The sequence below is a fragment of the Heterodontus francisci genome, chromosome 1 (genome assembly GCF_036365525.1).
Source record: "Heterodontus francisci isolate sHetFra1 chromosome 1, sHetFra1.hap1, whole genome shotgun sequence".
NCBI classification, from domain to species: domain Eukaryota; kingdom Metazoa; phylum Chordata; class Chondrichthyes; order Heterodontiformes; family Heterodontidae; genus Heterodontus; species Heterodontus francisci.
This window is the reverse complement of record NC_090371.1, coordinates 15,738,211-15,761,176: the sequence shown is the minus strand read 5'-3', so window position 1 is coordinate 15,761,176 and position 22,966 is coordinate 15,738,211. Positions and strand designations below refer to the sequence as shown.

Sequence of the window (22,966 nt, the reverse complement as noted above, 5' to 3'; positions counted from 1 at the left end):
CAATCTCTCCCACTACCCCACACTCCAACTCCACCCCATCCACAAGTCTGTGTATTTGCAGCTGTCTTAAAAGTTTCTGTTGACAATTATTCTGTTTAGTGTTAGTGTCCTATCAGGAAATAATACTTCAGTTTTTAACATTCCTGGTGGCCATGCTTTTCAACTGCATTTACATTGGAGCACCTGAGAGCCAGCTTTGGTTGTGCACATCTATGAACAGGAAGAGTGCTGCAAGACTGACCTTCGAAGCTTGACACGGATAGCAGAAGAGCCATTTGATGCAAGCTCCAAATATAAATTAGGTATTATACTTCTTGTGCACTGTCCTTCATGCGTCGGTATCAACATCTGTTTGACTCATACAGAGCCTGCTAACATTTCAAACCACTATCACGTTTCTATAACCTCCAACATGCGATTTCAAAGTGTAGATTAGAATGTCAGCTCATTCGTAATCACAACCAATACCAAAAAATCCCACATCCTTGCGTGTATAGAAGTCTTAAAAAATAACTTTCCTCTGGGTCAAAAAACAATGGTCAGAAAAGCTTAATTCTCCCACTAGGCCTGGAGTCATTTTTTTCCCCCCCACAGAATGCAAACTTTTTCCACCTCTCGTGTGTTTTTTAATAAATTAGAAGAGTGATCTAAATTTTTTCTCAATTGCATTTCATCAGATATTCACAAAATTCAAGAAAACTGAAAAATGAATCTTAAAAATGCAAGGCCAACTCTCCATCGTATCTGCATCTGAATATTTCACCAGCAAATAAGAATAAAGTGAGATTTGCTTCTCTTCCCCTCACATTAAGGAACAGAATTATTCATTAACCTACTATTTTCAGCAAATCTTAACTGCTTAGCTCCAAGGCCTTTTTACCTAACAGAAGATGTCAATAAAACACCCGACATCCTCATCAGTTTTTACAATTCAGTCCACCGCCAATCACATGAAGGCTTACAGGAGGTCATTCAGAAAAGTGGGACTGGTGCTTGTGCGGGCTGAACAAGCAGTAGATGGGAGGTTATTGTGTCTTCCAGTTAGCCATTGGTAAAAGACAAAGCACAACAAATTTAATTCAAGGCCTCCAGTTTCAAATCAGATGGCCAACAAATGAAAATCAGAGGGCACCTCGGCCACCCCTTTGGTGCTCCAGGTCCACTTGATAAAATAGAATATTCCACAGGCCGGTAAATGGACAAGCAACCCACCCAGTTGAAACAGGCATCCAGTGACGGGGACCACTGGAGGCCGCTCAAAAAAGATCTGAAAATTTTACCTTTTTATTTTTGTGGCCCAGGAGAAGAAAAAGTGGTCCTTGTTCTTGGACCCATAAAAACCTCCGGACCATTAGAGGCCTTCTTCCAGGATCACCTCCGCCATCCCTCCCAAACCCAACTTGCAGTGAGCTTGCTGTTGGACCCAAACAATTCCCCGCCCTCCCAACAATGATGAACTGCACTGCAGTGGGGCATCTATTCAGTACCCGAAGCATACTGGGCATTTAAATGAAGCTCAAATTTGAACTTAGATCAAGCTTTATGCTGGCATGAATAGGCAGCTAGACCTGCCATTCCATCATGTTGCACCTGCTGGTGGAGCAGCGGAATAATTGCACTATTCACAACTAAATGCAGAATACCAACCAGATTACCTTGTTCTCCCAATACCCAGGCCACAATATTAGGTGCAAGGTTAACAATGCATAGCTGTTATGGTACTAAACGAACAAGTACCCACCAGAGCACGTTATGCGACTGAGCTCAGTAAATCTGGTGGTTAATAAAATAGCACAACAACGACTGAGCATAAAAAAAAAGTGCTTGATTGCCATGAGATCCTAACTGGTTCACTAGTGTTCTTCAGAGAAAGGACAAGGACCACTAAGGACATGGACATGTGATCAGCTCACCACAATTGAACATTTGGCCACTCGTAGCTCTGTGGGCTTATGTTGCTGCAGGAGGTAGCTCTATTGTCAGAGATGTGAATAACACTTCTGTTGGGAGCATGGGTGGGGGGGGGGAAGGGCTACAAGTGCCAACACTGGTGATGCTGACAACAGCAAATTGGTAAAGTAATGGAGCATTGTACTAGTTTGAAAAGTGGATTGTTTTGGGGCAAAGAGAGAGATTATTTTATAACTGTTGTCTAACTGTAACAGAGTCTACTGTATGTGGAAAAACGACTGAAGAAAAGCCTATACTGTGCAAGTACAATGAGAAGTTTAAGATCACTGCCCAGAAGGCATATATTAAAAATAATTATTCCTTTAATTCACATATACATTCCTATAATAAATCACCATTAAAAGTGATCTTTGCTCTAGAATGACACCAACAATGCAAAAGTGAAATTCAAGATTTTTGCTGCCCATTATATGATTTAGTTTTTTTTAAAAAGGAGTATGCTGTGAATAAATTTTCAACCTAACAGCAAAAGGACATTCTGGTGAGTTGTACCTTTGCAAACTTCAGCTGCAATTATATTTGTTAGAAATTAGCTATAAAATATCTGAAGGAAATGAATAATGGGAATTGCACAACTCAATGGATAAAAACTCAGTGCTGCAGTCATGCAACCACCTGTTTGGTTATTCTTTTATTGTTCAAACTCAGCTTACAAATTAAGTATGACTGTCCTCACCATCTGAGTAACGATGTCTTATCAGGATATGATTAATGTAACTGAGCAAAGTAGGGGTGGGCAGAAATGTGCCTCCAGTGACCGGTCTACCTTCTAAATTGTGGGGCTTACTGGTCGATCCAAAGACTGCCCTGGAGTATCGTGGACTTGCCCCACTAAATTAACAGGTACGCATGCCACAGAGAGTTGAGTTAACTCCAAGCCTATCACCAGGTCTGTCATCTTGGACTAGAGAGTTCCTTCTCAACGCAATTCCCACCACCCCCCAGAAGTTGGTCTTTAACTCCTCTAGCACCCAATCAGCAAGGAAGAAGATATTTCCTCAACTCCGCTCAATGGAATTAAGATCCGTAATGCTCAAAAAGTAAATAGGTGGTAGAAACTTTCAAACATATCCGCTATAATCAATGTCAGGTAAGCAAAGAAAACATCTTGCACTATTTGTGGAACCATAGAATCTTACAGCACAGAAAAAAGACATTTCAACCCGTCATGCCCATGCTGGCTCTTTGAAAAGGTGGTTCAATTAGTCCCGCTCCCCTGCTCTTTGCCCTTAATTATGCAAATTTCTCATTTTCAAGCATATCCCAATTTTCTTATCAAAGTTACTACTGAATCTACTTCCACCACCAGTGATTTCCAGTTGACAATTCATTGCAGAAAAAAATTCCCAGCTAACCTCCCCAGCATTTTTTTCCAATTGTCTTAATTTATGTCTTCTGGTTACCACCCTCTTGCAACTGGAAACAGTTTTTTTTTTACTCTATAAAAACCCCTCATAATCTTAAACACCTCTATTAAATCAGCCGTTAACCTTCTCTGCTCAAAGGAGAACAAATCCAGCTTTTTTAATCTCTCCACATAGGTGATGGCTATATAAAGACTTGGTTCACCTCACAACAAACAGGCAAAGTACATAAGGGAGCATGAGAAAAATAATCCGAGCAGTGAGCTTCACTATCCCGTGCATTATGACACCAGATGTTAAGTATCTAGTTTCCAAGGTCTACAAAAATTGTGGAATTCCTTATCTGCCTGTGTTTTCTTCCTTCGACAATCTGCAGTTTTACAAATAGTGTAAAACGGAGGATAACAAACCAATAACCAGTTTTCCATCTCTTTTGATTTTTTATTTCCAACTTGCTGGGTTGTCCTGCTTTGTGGGCCCTGGCCTTTGGCCTAGGGCCTAGGTTTCTCACTCTCATGTAAATTAAGAAACATTTGTGAACACCTTGGCTCAGTGGTAAGTAGCATCTGTCAGAGGGCTGTGGGCTCAAGTCCCACTTCAAAGACTTGAGCACATAATCTAGGCCAACACTGCAATGCAGTCAGTGCCCGCTTTCAGATGAAATGTTAAACGGAGGTATCGTCTGCCCTCTTGAATGGACATCAATGATCCCATAACACTACCTGAAGAGCAGTGCCCCATGCCCTGGCCAATATTTTTCCCTCAAGCAACATCAGTGAAACAAGTTTTATTGGGTTTCAAATGGTGACGAGTGGTGTTCCGCAGGGATCTGTTCTGGGACCTCTGCTCTTTGTGATTTTTATAAATGACTTGGATGAGGAAGTGGAAGGCTGGGTTAGTAAGTTTGCCGATGACACGAAGGTTGCTGGAGTTGTGGATAGTGTGGAGGGCTGTTGTAGGTTGCAACGGGACATTGACAGGATGCAGAGCTGGGCTGAGAAGTGGCAGATGGAGTTCAACCTGGAAAAGTGTGAAGTGATTCATTTTGGAAGGTCGAATTTGAATGCAGAATACAGGCTTAAAGACAGAATTCTTGGCAGTGTGGAGCAACAGAGGGATCGTGGGGTCCACGTCCATAGATCCCTCAAAGTTGCCACCCAAGTTGATAGGGTTGTTAAGAAGGCATATGGTGTGTTGGCTTTCATTAACAGGGGGATTGAGTTCAAGAGCCGTGAGGTTATGCTGCAGCTCTATAAAGCCCTGGTTAGACCACACTTGGAATATTGTGTTCAGTTCTGGTCGCCTCATTATAGGAAGGATGTGGAAGCTTTAGAGAGGGTGCAGAGGAGATTTACCAGGATGCTGCCTGGACTGGAGGGCATGTCCTATGAAGAAAGGTTGAGGGAGCTAGGGCTTTTCTCATTGGAGCAAAGAAGGATGAGAGGTGACTTGATAGAGGAGTACAAGATGATGAGAGGCATAGATAGAGTGGATAGCCAGAGACTTTTTCCCAGGGTGGAAAGGGCAATCACCAGGGGGCATAATTTTAAGGTGATTGGAGGAAGGTTTCGGGGAGATGTCAGAGGTAGGTTCTTTACACAGAGAGTGGTGGGTGCATGGAATGCGCTGCCAGCGGTGGTAGTAGAAGCAGATACATTAGGGACATTTAAGCGACTCTCGGATAGGTACATGGATGATAGTAGAATGAAGGGTATGTAGTTAGTTTGATCTTAGAGTAGGTTAAAGGGTCGGCACAATATCGTGGGCCAAAGGGCCTGTACTGTGCTGTACTGTTCTATGTTCTGAACATTTTCAATGCAATTTAGCAATGGGCAGTCTGCATAGTCAGACCACTGATAAGTTCATCTCGCCCATTTTTAACATTCCACCCAGCGGCCTAAAACAAGCATTACATATGTAAATAAAGGGGCTTAACGTGCATTTTAGGTCCCTTTGCTATCACTGGTTGATAATGAGCACCACCCTCCAACCCCTGCTCAGGATCTTTCCACACTCTATGCGAAAGAGATATTTATTTTCGTTTTAAAGGATTCATAAGTCTTAGCTGTGGAACCAATAAGAGAACGAGTGTCCTCCTACTCCACAGCACTCAGGAACGTGTGTCCCACCATCACCTAGTTCACTGCTGGCGTGGCAAGTGGTCCACCTGTCACAACAGGTGCCCACTGCTCACCCAAATAACAAGGTCCAAAGGACCAATTTCAGGCCAATCACAGGCCTCTCGTTTGGGATGTGTGTAATCAGCTCTGGTTATGAACCCAAACATGGGCCATACACAACGTCACCTCATTATGCAGTCATTAATATATTGCTGTCAATAGGAGTTTGCTGTGCGCAAACTGGCTCCCACGTTTCCTGTAAAACACTTCGGGATGTCCTTAATCGTGAAAGGCGCGACAGAAATGCAAGTCTTTTCAATTCCTTTGTAAACAAGCATCATGCCATAAGTTGTAAATACAAAAAGCATAGCGATGCGATCTTTAAACCTCTCAATAGGCACCGCAACACATGCAGCATACATAACAACAAATCTGAATTAATTTGGAGAGAAAAATAAATCGGAAAGGGACACCTACCAGCGTGAGAGATGGTTTTCCTGGGGGCTGAATCCTTTGCCAAGCCCAAAACGTAGGCACTAATGGAACACAAAATCGCAACGTAACCAGCCAAAACCGCGGATGCTCCTTTCATCATTCTGTTGTTTTTTCGAAAAAAATAAAGTCCCGAAACTAAAAGGGGGGGGGGGGGGGGGAAGGAATCCCCAAAATAATGTCCACTTTTTTCCCCAATTATCTTTCCTGGTTGTATTCTGCACCAAAGGTCGGCAAAAATAATCGCACGAAGAAACAAAAGTCACACGACAACCAGGTGTTGGAAATAAAAGCCAGCCGCTCCTTTCCCTCTTACATAATATATTTGTGGGAGGGGGAGAAAAAACTTTTCGTAGTCAATCCCTACTTTGCACTCGGATTGCTGCTCACTCCCGAATCCTTCAGAATTGAAGAAACTTTGCTGGCGAACAAAAAAAATTATACTCGATATCCAAAGCGTTTCCACAATCGCTTTTTATTACTGTATCTAATCGAACCACTGCAACAACGCCAGGTAACGCAAGAGGCATGAATCAGAGGGCGGATTAACTTGAGTCACAGGCTATATGTACCTAAGAAAACTCCACCCTCTCATCTGTTCCTGACAACAAGGATACCGATAATCTTGTTTCTGAACTGCAGGAATATTCTTCTTTTGCCAACTAGTGCTAAAATTGCACCTTGTGGCTATGCCTGTTAATTCCAGTAGATTGTTCTTTCGTTTTTTTAAAAGTCTAGAAATTAAATAAGATGCCTCACATGTACGTAATGCAAACTTAATGGGGCGTTTAATGAAAAAGAAATGAGAAAAAGAACTAGTATCTGAAAAGGAAGAATGTGTCGGATTACGGGCAGAAGGCGGGAGAATGGATGAAATGCTCATTCGGAGAGTTGGTGCAAATACGATGGGCCGAATGGCGTCCTTCTGCGCCATCACGATTCTGTGATTCGATTGATATCAAGCTCCTTTATAAACAACAACAGAAAATGCGGGGAAAAACAAGTTAACATTTCAGCCATAGGCGAGGATTGCCAACCCTCCAGGATTGCTCCAGAACAGGGGTCAGCAACCTTTTTTACCTGGAGACTTTTTTAAAAAAATGCCTAAGATATAAACTACTGGAAGATAAACACTAAAATTCAGCATTTCGAAACCAAATACATGGCAAATTGCCACGTGTCTCTGGTAGAATGCATAATTTGCATATATAATAAAAAAAACATGTATCGAATTTATGTACCAATAAAAAAATGTAATTAAAATAAACCTAACTCTGAACTATCACATTTTTGATGCTATTTCTGTATTTTTTCATTTTTTTATTCATATCTCCAGTATAGGTATGTTCAGGTGCTTAGGTAAATACACTGCTCCTGCTTGAATCAATTTTTTAGGATTTTTTCATGATAGTGCGATCCAACTGGAAAAGGTAGACATGTTAAAGAACCACCTGGCTCCGGAGCCGCAGGTTGCGGACCTCTGTCCTAGAATCTCCAGGAGTTGGATTAATTTCCTGAACAATGCTGCAAGCAACCCAGGAGAAAAATCATAGGGACATGAACATTCTGTTTATGTGTGCTTATTAGTTATAAAAATACTGGAGATGGGGAAAAAAGACATTGATGCATGGGGGGGGGGGGGGGGGGGTGTGGTGAAGCAATTGAAAGGGGGTGGTGGAGTGGTGAAACCTCTAGGAATACGTCCATCCAGAGTTGGCAACCCTAGTCATAAATTTTCATTAGTACTGCTTGCACTGGACTACAAATTTCCAGAGTGGGGATACGCCCTCTTCACTGGCCACACCTCCTCAGCCACCAGAGTACTTGTGTGACACAGGTTGATTCTCTGCCCAACAAGACCCCATGGAAACAGGCAAGAAAGCCTGAGGCCTAGAATATTCAAGCCTCAGCCTCATTTCAGGAACTTCCATTCTCATTCCTGCCAGACTAACGGTATTGTGGGGGAGGAGTACATCAGCTGCAGATTCTCAGTTCCCATATGTATATGAAAGCATGAAGGGGGGATATGCAACAATAATAACAGCAACTTACAGCTTATATTTATATTAATACCTTTTTTTATTCATTTCATGGGATGTGGGCGTCGCAGGCAAGGCTAGCATTTTTTGGCCATCGGTAATTGCTTTTTGAGAAAGTGGTGGTGATGCCTTCTTGATTCTGCTGCAGTTCACCTGGTGTGGGTATAGTGCTGATAGGGAGGTAGTTCCAGGATTTTGATCCAGCGACAGTGAAGGAACAGTGATATAGTTCCAAGTCAGGATAGTTTGAGGCTTGGCAGGGAACTTGCAGATGGTGGTGTTCCCATGCACCATCTGCCCTTGTCCTTGCTAGAAGAGGTTGCAGGTTTGGAAGGCGCTGTCGAAGGAGGATGGGTGATTTGCTGCTACTGTGCATCAGTGGTGGAGGGAGGAAATGTTTAAGATGGTGTATGGGTGCAGGTCAAGCAGGCTGCTGTTGCACTTGCTGTGTGTTGTTAGACAAAAGAGCTAAACTCAAGAGGGGAGGTGAGAGTGACTGCCCTTGACATTTAGACAGCATTTGACTGAGAGTGGCATCAAGGAGCCCGAGCAAAATTGAAGTCAATGGGAATCAGGAGAAAACTCTCTGCTAGTTGGAGTCAAACCTAGCACACAGGAAGATGGATGTGGTTACTGCAGGCCAATCATCTCAGTCCCAGGACATCACTGCACGCATTCCTCAGGGTAATGTCCTAGGCCCAACCATCTTCAGCTGCTTCATCAATGATCTGCCCTCCATCATAAGGTCAGAAGTGGGGATGTTTGCTGATGATTGCACAATGATTAGTACCATTCACAACTCCTCAGATACTGAAGCAGTCCCTGCTTACATGCAGCAAAACCTGGACAACATTCAGATTTGGGCTGATTAGTGGCAAGTAATATACACACACACAAGTGCCAGGCAATGACCATCTCCAACAATATGAAACAAAAAAATAAGGAAAATAAGACTGGCAAAGAGAAAATACGAGAATAGAATGTCAGTCAACATAAAAGGAAACCCAAAGATCTTCTACCGGTATGTAAATAGTAAGCAAGTAGTAAGAGGTGGAGTGGGGCCTATTAGGGACAAAGAGGGTAATATATGCTTAGAGGTGCAGGGCAAGGCTAATGTACATAATAAGCACTTTGTAACAGTTTTCACTAAGGAAGTGGAAACTGACAAATAATCAATAGAAGCAGAGAGAGAGTAGAGGCAATGGATAGGTTATAAATTGAGAAGGAGGAGGTACTAAAGAGGCTGGCTATGCTTAAGGTAGATAAGTCACCTGGTCTGGATGGCTTGCATCCCAGGTTACTAAAGAAAGTGTGATGGAAATAGCAGAAGGGCTTGCCATAATCTTCCAATCTTCCCCGGATATGGGGGAACTGCCAGAGAATTGGAGAGTGGCAAATGTGACACCATTATTCAAGAAAGGGTCTTAGGACAGTCCGAGCAACTATAAGCCAGTGAGTTTAACATCAACGGTGGGTAAGGTTTTAGAAACAATAATCAGGGAAATATCAACAGACACCTGGAAAGGTTTGAGTTAATTAAGGATAGCCAGCATGGATTTGTAAAAGGCAGATCATGCTTAACTAATCTAATTGACTTTTTTGATGAAATAACAGAGAAGGTTGATGAAGGGGAAGTGGTGGATGTTGTAGATATGGACTTTAGGAACGCTTTTTATAAGGTACCACATAAAAGGCTGGTTAAGAAAATTGAGGCTGATGGAATAGGAAGGTCAGTGTCTAATTGGATAAAAAAAAAATTGGCTTAAGGACAGAAACAGTGAGTCATGGTAAATGATTGTTTTTCAGACTGGAGGGTGATAGGCAGTGATGTTCCGCAAGGGTCAGTGCTGGCACTACTGTTTTTTTTGCAATATATAAATGACTTGGATCTTGGAATACAGAGTAGATTCCAAAATTTGCCAATGACACCAAATTTGGGGGTGTGGTAAATATTGAGGATGATATGAACCACCTGCATAGATGGGCTAGCAGAATGGACAGAAAGGTGGTAGATGGAATTTAATACTGACAAGTGTGAGGTGATGCATTTTGGCAGAAGGAATAGGGAGAGACAATATATACTTAATTGCACTGTTCTAAAGAGTGTAGGAACAGAGGGACCTGGGGTGCATGTGCATTGATCTTGGAAAGTGGCAGGAAAAATTGGGAGAGTAGTTAGTAAAGCATATGGGATCTTCGGGTTCATAAATAGAGGCATTGAGTACAAAAGCAGGGAAGTTATGCTGAACCTTTATAAAGCTTTGGTTAGGGCCCTACTGGAGTATTACATCCAGTTCTGGTCACCACACTTGAAGAAGGATGTGAGGGTCCTTGAGAGGGTGCAGAGGAGATTTACCAGAATGGTTCCAGGGATGGAGCATTTTATTTGCAAGGTTAGGCTGGGAAAGGTGGGTTGTTCTCCTTGGCATAAAGAAAATTGAGGGGAGATTTAATAGAACTGTACAAGGGGGATTTTAACCTACATACAGATTGGAAAAATCAGATGGGCAGAGGTAGCCTAGATGAGGAGTACATAGAATGTTTTCAGGATAATTTCTTGGAACAATATGTGCTGGAGCCAAACAGAGAGCAGGCTATACTAGACCTATGTTACAACCAGGTGAGAAAGGTCTAGGGTTCCCTTTCGGCCTTCACCTGGTCTTACTATAACAGGGTTTCATTTTTAAACACACTGTTTTTAGCTCCCCCTTGGTTAATCCTTATTCACCGCTTTCCAATTATAAGGTAAAGAAACAAGCACAAACAGACTTTCTGAGGTTTAAAGAAGAATGGTGAAATTTATTAAACTTAAACTCTCATTGGGTTGATGCCTACGGATACACGGCATGCCCACGCTAGCAATACACACATGCAAATAGACAGAAAAGAGCAAAAGAAACAGAGTGGAAATGTTTGAGGCAATATCTGAAGAGTTTTTGTTACGGATTTTCGAGATCACTGTAGAGTCCTTGGTTGTAGGTAGATCTTGTTTTTTTGTTGGGGTCCAGTATTATTCTTAAACTTTGTTTGCTGTTGGAGACTTTTCTCTCTTGCGGTTCATGTATCTTCAGTGGATTCAGTTCTGTGAGATAGAGATGGGAGGAGAACAGAGGAGAGGCTGTGACGAGCCAGCCAGGAGAGTCTTTACAATCCCGGAGCAACCAGCTTTCTGCCGGCTCTTAGTTCAATACTCTGTACAATTCAGAAAATAACCCAGACTGCCAAGCAGGTTAGTCATGTGACTAACTGGTTTGACCAGGTCTGTTTGTGGATTGTATTGGAGCTGGGGATAGTTCCTTTGTTCCAACACTGTCTGTTAATATGCAAAATGTCTTTCCAGCCAGGGGCCTGGCAGCCTCTTGTCACAGGCCTTCCCTTCTTCCCAGCAACAATTTGAAATTTAATGTCCATGTGGCGAAATTAATGTGCCTCATTCTTGGCATATGGGGGCCTGCTTGACACCTGGTATTGTGCAACGAGATAGGATTAATTAATGACCTCATAGTTAAGGTACCCCTAGGTAACAGTGATCATAATGATTGAATTTTACATTCAGTTTGAGGGAGAGAAGAGTGGGTCCAAGACTAGTATTTTAAACTTAAATATGGGCAATTATGAGGGCATGAAAGCAGAGCTAGCTCAAGTGAACTGGCAAATAGGTCAATAGAGATGCATTGGCAGACATTTAAGGGGATATTTCAGAATACATATGTTTCCATGAGAAAGAAAAATTCCAAGGATGGGACCCGCCATCCGTGGTTAACTAAAACAGTTAAAGATAGTATCAAACTTAAAGAAAAAGCATATAATTGCGCAAAGATGGGAGGCAGGTCAGAAGATTGGACTGAATATAAAAAAACAGCAAAGAATGACTAAAAGATTGATATGGAAGGTAAAATTAGAGTATGAGAGAAAGCTAGCTAGAAATATAAAGACAGATAGTTAAGAGTCTTTATAGATATTTTAAAAAGAAATGTTAACAAAGTGAGTGTTGGTCCTTTAGAAAGTGAGTCTAGGGAATTAATAATGGATAACAATGAGGTGGCAGATGAATTGAACAGATATTTTGCATCAGTCTTCACTATTGAGGATACAAGCAACATCCCAGTATTAGCTGTAAGTCAGGAAATGGAAGGGAGGGAGGAACTCAAGAAAATTATAATCACCAGGGAAGTGAGACTGAACAAATTATTGAGCTGCAGCTGACAAGTCCTCAAGTTCTGATGGGTGTTAAAAGAAGTGGCTAGTGAGATAGTGGATGCGTTAATTTTAATTTTCCAAAATTCCCTAGATTCGAGGAATGTTCCATTAGATTGGAAAATAGCGAATGTAACTCCTTTATTCAAAAAGGAAGGGAGACAGAAAGCAGGAAACTACAGGCTAGTTAGCTTAACATCTGTCTTAGGGAAAATGTTAGAAGCGATTATTAAAGACGTTATAGCAGGGCACTTAGAAAAATTCAAGGTGATCAGGAAGAGTCAACATGGTTTTGTGAAAGGAAAATCACGTTTAACCAATTTATTGGAGTTTACTGAGGGAGTTACATGTGCTGTGAATAAAGGGGAACCGGTGGATGTATTGTACTTAGATTTCCAGAAGGTATTTGATAAGCTGCCACATCAAAGATTATTGCAAAAAATAAAAGCTCATGGTGTAGGGGGTAACATATTGGCATGGATAGAAGATTGGCTAGCTAACAGAAAACAGAGAGTAGGCATAAATGGGTCATTTTCTGGCTGGCAAGATGTAATGAGTGGTGTGCCACAGGGATCTGTGCTGGGGCATCAACTTCTTACAATTTATATAAATGACTTAGATGAAGGAACTGAAGGTATGGTTGGTAAATTTGCTGATGGCACAAAGATAGGTAGGAAAGTAACTTGTGAAGAGGACATAAGGAGGCTACAAGTGATATAGATAGGTTAAGTGAGTGGGCAAAGACCTGGCAAATGGAATAAAATATTGGAAAGTGTGAAATTGTCCACGTTGACAGGAAGAATAAAAAAAAAGCTTATTATCTAAATGGTGAGAGACTGCAGAGCTCTGAGATCCAGAGGGATCTGGGTGTCCTAGTGCATGTATTGCAAAAGGTTGGTATGCAGGTACAGCACATAATTAGGAAAGCTAATAGAATGTTATCATTTATTGCGACAGGAATTGAATACAAAAGTAGGGAGGTTATGCTTCAGCTATACAGGGCATTGGTGAGACCAGAGCTGGAGTACTGTGTACAGTATTGGTCTCCTTATTTAAGGAAGGATGTAAATGCAGTACAGTACAGAGAAGGTTTACTAGACTAATACCCGGAATGAGTGGGCTGTCTTACGAGGAAAGACTGGACAGGTATCTGCTGGAATTTAGAAGAGTAAGAGGCGACTTGATTGAAACATATAAGATTCTGAGGGGTCTTGACAGGGTGGATGTGGAAAGGATGTTTCCTGTTGTGGGAGAATCTAGTGTGGGTCACTGTTTAAAAATAATGGGTCGCTCATTTAAGACAGAGATGAGGAGAGTCTTGAGTCTTTGGAATTCTCTTCCTCAAAAGGCTGTGGAAGCAGAGTCTTTGAATATTTTTAAGGCAGAGGTAGATAGATTCTTGATAAGCAAGGCGGTGGAAGGTTATCGGGGTAGGTGGAAATGTGGAGTAATCGGTTCAGCCATGAACTTACTGGATGGCGGAGCAGGCTCGAGGGGCCGAGTAGCCTACTCCTGCTTCTAATTCGTATGTTCGTAAGACTATTGCAGGCTTAGAAAAGTTAGACAAGGAAATACTGTTCCCATTAACTGATGGTACAAGGACTAGGGGACACAGATTGAAGGTTTTGGGCAAGAGATGCAGGGGGAATATGAGGAAGAACTTTTTTTACATATTGAGTGGTAATGACCTGGAACTCACTGTCCACAAGGGTGGTGGAAGCAGAGACAGTCAATGACTTCAAAATGATTTTGGATAGCACTGAAGGAAATAAACTTGCAGAGCTACAGGGATCGAGCAGGGAAGTGGGACTGACTGGATAACTCTGTGGTGAACCAGCATGGACTTGATAGGCCGAATGGCCTCCTTCTGTGCCATAAATAACTCTATGACTCAAACAGAGAATATAATCATCTCCCCTTGACATTCAACGACATTACCATTGCTGAATCACCCCACTATCAACATCTTGGGGATTACCATTGACAAGAAACAGAACTGAACCAGCCATAAATACAATAAATATTGTGACTACAAGAGCAGATCAGAGGCTGGGAATTCTTAGGCGAGTAACTCACCTCCTTACTCCCCAAAACCTGTGCATCATTTACAAGATACCAGTTAGGATTATGATGGAATACTTTCCACTTTCCTGGATGAGTGTAGCTCCAACAACACTCAAGACACTCAACCCCATCCAGGACAAGGCAGTCTGCTTGATTGGCACCCCATCCACAAACTTAAGCTTTCCTTCCCTCCACCCACCGACACACAGTGGCAGCAGTGTGTACCAACTACAAGATGCACTGCAGAAATTCACCAAAGCTACTTCGACAGCACCTTCCAAACCCACAACCCCCACCACCTAGAAGGACAAGGGCAGCAGAAGGATGGGAACAACACCACCTGCAATTTCCCCTCCAAGCCACACACCATCCTGACTCAGAACTAAATCGCCGTTCCTTCAATGTCGCTGGCTCAGTCTCCTGGAACTCCCTAACAGCACTGTGGATGTTCAGCACCAGATGGACTGCAGCGGTTCAAGGCTAACCACCACCTTCTCAAGGGCAATTAGGGATGGGCAAGAAATGCTGGCCTTGACAGCATCACCCCCATCCCATGAAAATTTTTGAAAAAGGACATCGCACTGGAGAATGCAAAAATTATTTTTACGAAGAACAGAGAGGTTTTACATAACAGGAAAGAATAAACAAGCTGGGGCACTTTTCTCACTGTTCCGACGTTCCTAAGTGCCTTGTTTGTTACCAGTAACATACATAAGCAACATACTCCCAGCTGCTTTAAGTTTATGCTTTAAGTGGCTAGCGCCACTCAGTGGTTTACTACTGTAAAGCCCCCAACATGCATTGTCTATTTCTCATTTTCCCTTGAATCAAAAATTTTTATGTCCCTTATTTTATTCCATGAGGAGCAGACTGGAGAATATGAATACCCTACAAAAATGTAAAAGGATTTTTATCCAAAAGAAATGTAATGACTTACTTTTTAAGTACATCTAACATTCCTTGTCTGCGCACTTAATCGGACCAGATCCGTTGAACGCTTTCAGCACCTTTTGAAATGTAGCTTAGTCTACAATTTTTGTCTAGAAGGATCCTCTCTCATGCAATTTTAAATAGTGGAATGGCACAGTATCTATGAATACAGTCCTGTGGAACAACTGCCCATCAACCAGAGGTTCTTTTACATCTTACCACCCTCATCTTGGCATTGTCCAGGCAGTTTTCAAACCAGTTAGCTACTTTATCATTGACCTCCATGAGCTTCATCTTCTTTAAATTCTCAAGCAACAGCCATAGATACTTGCATTTATATCGTGCCTTTAGCATAGAAAAGCCTCCTAAACAAAATTGACAGCAAGCCAATGTACAAGATATTACGTTGGTGACTAAAAGCCTGATGAAAGAGGTAGCACTGAAGGCGGGTCTAAATGGAGGATAGGGACGTGGAGCGGCAGAGATAATTCTAGAGTGTAGGACCAACATGGGTGAAGACAACCATCAATGGTGAGACAAAGGGAGTGGGGAACAAAACCTTATCAAATGGAATTTGGAAAATGCAAATAATTTATATCCTCTGGATAGTTCTTATTTACTAATTTAGTTGCCTCCCAAGAATTCAGTAAATATGCCAGGCATGATGCAATGCTTCAAAAATTAGCCTTTACAGCTAGTTGTAATAGCTGGTAATAGATAAGACAGAAAACAGCTCATAAAATGCAGTGATTCCTATTTTGAATATCAAAATCATATTTGCTCTGATTCAGTCCTTTTAAAAAGCACATTTATTTATGAAGTTTCAAAAAATATTAAACATCCTAATGAATTACAATCGTGGGCACCCAAAATTGCACATAGTATTCTAAGTGTGACCTGCATGTTTCATACAATATTATCTTTACATCTTTATTCTTGTACTCCATACCGCTATTTATAAGCCCAAAATGCTGTTGGCTTATTTTTAAACGGTTTTATATACCTATACCCTCAGTTTCAAGAAATTATGTATTGAACCTCTAGGTCTCTTGACTTCAATGGAACTAAAATGGGGAGAGATAGAAACATAGAAAAATAGGAGCAGGAGTAGGCCAATCGGCCCTTTGAGCCTGCTCCACCATTCAATACGATTATGGCTGATCATCCAAACTCGGTAATCTGTTCCCGCTTTCTCCCGTACCCCTTGGTCCCATTAGCCCTAAGAACTATATCTAACTCTTTCTTGAATATATTTAATGATTTGATCTCAACTGCTTTCCGTGGTAGAGAATTCCACAGGTTCACCATTCTCTTGGTGAAGAAATTTCTCCTCATCTCAGTCCTAAATGGCTTACCCCTTATCCTAAGACTGTGATCCCTCTGGACTCCCCCGCCATCGAAAACATCCTTCCTGCATCTAGTCTGTCCAATCCTGTTAGAATTTTGTAGGTTTCATGAGATCCCTTCTCATTCTTCTAAACTCTAGCGAATACAAGCCTAATTGACCCAATCGTTCTTCATACGTCAGTCCTGCCATCCCAGGAATCAGTCTGGTGAACCTTCGCTGCACTCCCTCCATGGCAAGAACATCCTTCCTCAGATAAGGAGACCAAAACTGCACACAATACTCCAGATGTGGTCTCACCAAGGCCTTGTTTAATTGCAGCAAGACATCCTTGCTCCTGTACTTGAATCCTCTCACTATGAAGGCCAACATACCATTTGCCTTCTTAATTGCCTGCTGCACCTGCATGCTTACTTTCAGCGACTGGTGCACAAGGATACCCAGGTCCCGCTGCACCTCCCCTTTCCCAATTTATTGCCTTTCAGAGAAAAATCTGCCTTTCTGTTTTTGCCACCAAAGTGGATAACCTCACATTTATCAACATAATACTGCTTCTGCCATGTATTTGCCCACTCATTCAACCTGTCCAAATCACACTGCAGCTTCTCTGCATCCTATTCACAGCTCCTCCCACCCAGCTTTGTGTCATCTGCAAATTTGAATATTATATTTAATTCCCTCATCTATATCATTAATATATATTGTGAATAGCTGGGGTTCTAGCACAGATCCTTCAGTACCCCACTAGTCACTGCCTGCCACTCGTAAAAAGACCCGTTTATTCCTACTCTTTGTTTCCTGTCTGCCAACCAGTTCTCTATCCATGTTAGTACCTTACCCCTAATCCCATGTGCTTTAATTTTCATGCTAATCTCTTATGTGGGACCTTATCGAAAGCCTTCTGAAAGTCCAAATACACCAAATGAAAGTCTATAATTTCCTATATTCTCTCTATCTCCCTTTTTAAATAGTTGGGTTACATTAGCAATCCTCCAATCTGTTGGAACTGTTCCAGAGTCTATAGAATTTTGAAAAATGACCAGCAATGCATCTACTATTTCCAGAGCCACTTACTTAAGTACTCTGGGATGCAGATTATCAGGCCCTGGGGATTTTTCGGACTTCAATCCCATCAATTTCCCTAACGTCATTTCCCTAATACTGATTTCATACAGTTCCTCCTTCTCACTAGACCCTAAGTTCCCCAACATTTCTGGAAGGTAATTTGTGTCCTCCTTTGTGAAGACAGAACCAAAGTATGTATTTAATTGGTCTGCCATTTCATTGTGCCCCATTATAAATTCCCCCATTTGACTGTAAGGGACCCACATTTGTCTTCACTAATCTTTTTCTCTTCACATATCTATTGAACCTTTTACAGTCAGTTTTTATGTTATCTGCAAACTTACTCTCATACTCTATTTTCTCCTTCCTAATCAATCCCTTAGTCCTCCTTTGCTGAATTCTAAACTGCTCCCGATCCCCAGGTTTGCTGCTTGTTCTGGCCATTTTATATTTCTCCTCCTTGGATCTAATACTATCCCTAATTTCTTTTGTAAGCTACGGTTGAGTCACCCTTCCTGTTTTATTTTTGCGCCAGACAGGAATGAACAATTTTTGTAATTCATCCATGTGCTCTTTAAATGCTAGCCATTGCCTATCCACTGTCAACCCTTTAAGTAATGTTCCCCAATCTATCATAGCCAACTCACACCTCATACCATCATAGTTTCCTTTATTTAGATTCAGGAACCTAGTCTCTCACTCTCCATCTTAATGAAGAATTCTATCATGTTATGGTCGCTCTTCCCCTAGGGACCCCGCACAAAAAGATGGTTAACTAATCCTTTCTTATTACACAAAATCCAGTCTAGGATGGCCTGTTCTCTAGTTGGTGCCTCAACATATTGGTCCAAAAAACCATCACATACGCACTCCAGGAATTCATCCTCTACAGTATTATTGCTAATTTGGTTTGCCCAATCTATATGTAGATTAAACTCACCCATAATTACAGTTGCACCCTTATTGCATGCATCTCTAAGTTCCTGTTTAATGTCATCCTCTACATCACCACTGCTGTTTGGGGGTCTATATACAATCCCCACCAATGTTTCTGCCCCTTGGTGTTCACATCAGGATTCTCTGAGCTAATATCCTTCCTCACTGTTGTATTGATTTCCTCTTTTACTAACAACACTACTCCACCTCCTTTCCCTTTTTGCCTGTCCTTCCTAAATATTGAATACCCTTGGATGTTCAGTTCCCATCCTTGGTCACCCTGCAGCCACGTCTCCGTAATCGCAACTATATCATATGCAGTTACATATATTTACGTGGTTAATTCGCCTACCTTATTGCAAATACTCCGCACATTGAAACACAATGCCTTTTAGGCTTGTCTTTTTAACATTCTTAGTCATTTTAGCATTATTTCACACTATGGCCCTATTTGTTTCTTGCCCTTGATTTCTATGCCTTTCACTTTTGCCTTTTTGTTTCCTCCTGCTCAGTCACCCCACTCAGGTTCCCATCCCCCTGCCATTCTAGTTTAAATCCTCCCCAACAGCACTAGCAAATGCCCCTGCAAGGACATTGGTTCCGGTCTTGCCTGGGTGTAACCCGTCTCGCTCGTACACGTCCCACCTTCCCCAGAACCGGTCCCGATGTCCCAGGAATTTAAATCCCTCCCTCCTGTACCATTTCTCCAGCCACTCATTCATCTGGTCTTGTCTCCTGTTCCTATACTCACTAACACGTGGCACAAGAAGTAATCCTGGGATTACTACCTTTGAGGTCCTGCTTTTTAATTTAGCTCCTAACTCCTTAAATTCATCTTGCAGGACTTCATCCCTTTTTCTACCTGTGTCGTTAGTACCGACATATACCACGACCACTGGCTGTTCACCCTCCCCCTTCAGAATGTTCTGCAGCCGCTCCGAGACATTCTTGACCCTAGCACCAGGGAGGTACCATCCTGGAGTCTCGTTTGTGGCCACAGAAATGCCTGTCTGTTCCCCTTATAATTGAATCTCCTATCACTATGGCTCTCCCAGTCTTCCCCCCCCCCGCCCCCCCCCCCCCCCCCCACCACAACACTGTGCAGCAGAGCCATTCGTGGTGCCATGAACTTGGTTGTTGCTGCTTTCCCCTGAGAGGCCATCCCCCCAACAGTATCCAAAGCGGTATATCTGTTTAAGAGAGGGATGGCCACAGGGGACTCCTGCACTACCTGCCTGTACCTACTACTCCGCCTGGTGGTCACCCATCCCTTTTCTGCCTATGCAGCCATTACCTGCGGTGTGACCACCTCGCTAAACGTGCTACCACTCATTTTACATTTTGCATAAAATCAAAATAACACTGCAATGTCTTGAAGAAAGAACAGGCAAAACTGGAGAAATTAAAGAAAAATGGAATATAAGATACATTTTATTCGGTTGAAACAACTGCACAGAATCGTGATATTATTAACAAGGTGTCCTTGACTGACCAGTGACTTGAAAAGTGATGTAGTTGTCCCACAGTTTCCTTATAGGAGTTTTGTATTCCCTTCCTTTACAGCTCCAGACTGCCCAATTCAAATATAGGTAAAGTATATTAATTAATTATATAGCATTATATTAGGTAGATTTTTCAATACCTCCAATATTATTTTTAAAATATCTATTTTAGCTAAAACTTTAAATAGTCAATAGCATTCTTTAAAATTATTATCCAGATCATAATCTATACATGTGAAATTAAAGCTTAGCTAATTTCTATGTCTTGTGATGATCTGAGATGATTCTATAAACAGAACATGAGCAGCAGGTCGAGCAGCAGGGGGAGCTGGATACAGTTTGCATGATGCTGGGATGTTACACCAGAGTGCCTTATACCTCGCCCAGAAGGAGGAGAGCTCACAGTAAAATGCAGTTCTGAACAAAAGGCGAAACCTCCAGCAGGAGAAAATCAAAACATGTAAAATTAACATTATGTTGCATTATTAGTTTGAGGTAAATTGTGCCACAGAATAATATTTTGCTCAGCTTCAAATTAAATATAAAATGTGTAAATCACACTTCAAAGGTGTCAGTTGTGGCGCAGTGGGTAGCACTTTCACCTCTGAGTCAGATGTTGTGGGTTCAAGTCTTACTCCAGAGACTTGAGCATGTAGTCTTGGCTGACACTTCAGTGCAGTACTGATGGAGTGCTGCACTGTCACAGATAGCCTCTTTTGAACGAGAAAGTAAACTGAGGCATTGTCTGCTCTTTCAGGTGGATGTGAAAGACCCCATGGTATAATTTTGAAGAAGAGCAATCGAGTAATGCTGGGTGTCCTGGCTAATGTCTATCCCTCAATCAAATTAAAACAAATTATTCCCTTCAATATATAAGATTAATTGAGGCATTGAAGATGACCAAAGGAGTTGACAGAGTAGATAGAGAGAAACTAGTTTCTCTGGTGAGGGAGCTCAGAAGCAGGGGACCTAAAGTTAGAGCTGGGCCATTCAGCAGCGGTCAGAAAATACTTCCTCACACAAAAGGTAGTGGAAATCTGGAACTCTCTCTCCCCAGAAAAGCTACTGAGGTTAGATTAATTGAAAATTCCAAAACTGAGATCAATAGATTCTTGTTGGGCAAGGGTATTAAGGAATACAGAGCCAAGGGTAGGTGGAGTTAAGATACAGAACAGCCATGATCTAACTGAGTAGTGGAACAGGCTCAAGGGCAGAATGGCCTACTCCTTTTCCTATGATCCTACCTGGTTATTATCTATTTACTGTTTATAGGACCTTGCTGTGCAGCAATTGGTTGCTGTGTTTCCTACATTGTAACAAGGAGGCATGTACAAGGCTATGGGAAAAGGGAAATGGGACTAATAGGATAGTTTTATCAAATAGTTGGTATGGGCACAATGGCTGAATGGCCTTCTTCTGTTTTGTAAGATTCTTTGATTCTATGATTGTGATTACACTTCAAAAGTATCTAATTAGCTCTTGTTTAATTTGGTCAGGGGATGTAGGCGTCAGCATTTATTGCCCATCCCTAATTACCCTTGAAAAGATGGTGGTGAGCTGCTTTCTTGAACCGCTGCAGTCCATCTGGGGTAGGTACACCTACAGTGCTGTTAGGAAGGGAGTTCCAGGATTTTGACCTAGCGACAGTGAAGGAATGGCGATATTGTTCCAAATCAGAATCGTGTGTGGCTTGGAGGGGAACTTGCAGGTGGTGGTGTTCCTATGCAGCTGCTGTCCTTGTCCTTCTAGGTGTAGAGGTCGCGGGTTTGGAAGGTGCTGTTGAACGAGTCTTGGTGAGTTGCTGCAGTGCTTCGGTGGTGAAGGGAGTGAATGTTGAAGGTGGTATATGGGGTGCCAATTAAGCGGGCTGTTTTGTCCTGGATGATATCGAGCTTCTTTAGTGTTGTTGGAGCTGCACCCATCCAGGCAAGTGGAGAGTATTCCATTACACTCCTGACTTGTGCCTTGTAGATGGTGGACAGGCAATAGGAGAAAGAAGGTGAGTTGCTAGCCGCAGAATTTCAAGCCTCTGACCTGCACTTGTAGCCACAGCATTTATGTGGCTGGTCCAGTTCAGTTCTGGTCAATGGTGACCCCGAGGATGTTGATTGTGGGGGATTCAGCAATGGTAATGCCATTGAACATCAATGCTTAGATGGTTAGATTCTCTCTTGTTTGAGATAGTCATTGCCTGGCACTTGTGTGACATGAATGTTACCTTACCAGCCCAAGCCTGGATGTTGTCCAGGTCTTGCAGCATATGGACATGGGCTGCTTCAGTTATCTGATGGGTCGCGAATGGTGCTGAACATTGTGAAATGATGAGCGAACATCCCCACTCCTGACCTTATGATGGAGGAAAGGCAATCGATGAAGCAGCTGAAGATGGTTGGGCCTAGGACACAACCCTGAAGAACTCCTGCAGTGATGTCCTGGGACTGAGATGTTTAACCTCCAACAATCACATCCATCTTCCTTTGTGCTAGGTATGACTCCAACCAGCGGAGAGGTTTCCTGATTCCCGTTGACTTCAATTTTGCCAGGGCTCTTTGATGCCATACTCAGTCAAATGCTGCCTTGATGTCAAGGGCAGTCACTCTCACCTTACCTCTAGAGTTCACTCTTTTGTCCATGTTTGGCTGTAATGAGGTCAGGAGCTGAGTGGCCCTGGTGAACCCAAACTGAGTGTCAGTGAGCAGGTTATTGCTGGGCAAGTGCTTCTTGATAACACTGTCAATGACCCCTTCCATCACTTTGCTAATGATCGAGGGTAAACTGATAGGGCGGTAAATGGCCGGCTTGGTGTGCGCAGGGCATACCTGGACAATTTTCCACATTGCCGGGTAGATGCTAGTGTTGTAGCTGCACTGGAACAGCTTGGTTAGGGGCACGGCTAGTTTTTGAGCACAAGTCTTCAGTGGTACTGCCGGTATGCTGTCAG

The 22,966-nt window shown here is 42.4% G+C and overlaps 1 protein-coding gene across 1 annotated transcript in view; it reads right to left on the bottom strand.

The window, feature by feature from the left end:
• Positions 1 to 6,576, bottom strand: part of sema4f (sema domain, immunoglobulin domain (Ig), transmembrane domain (TM) and short cytoplasmic domain, (semaphorin) 4F) — a 314,213-nt gene extending 307,637 nt beyond the window's left edge. The window contains exon 1 of the mRNA XM_068028690.1: positions 5,933 to 6,576. Within this exon, the coding sequence (XP_067884791.1) occupies positions 5,933 to 6,050 (118 nt within the window). The 5' untranslated portion in view covers positions 6,051 to 6,576. The remainder of the gene's footprint in view (positions 1 to 5,932) is intronic.
• Between the last annotated feature and the right edge of the window lie 16,390 nt (positions 6,577 to 22,966).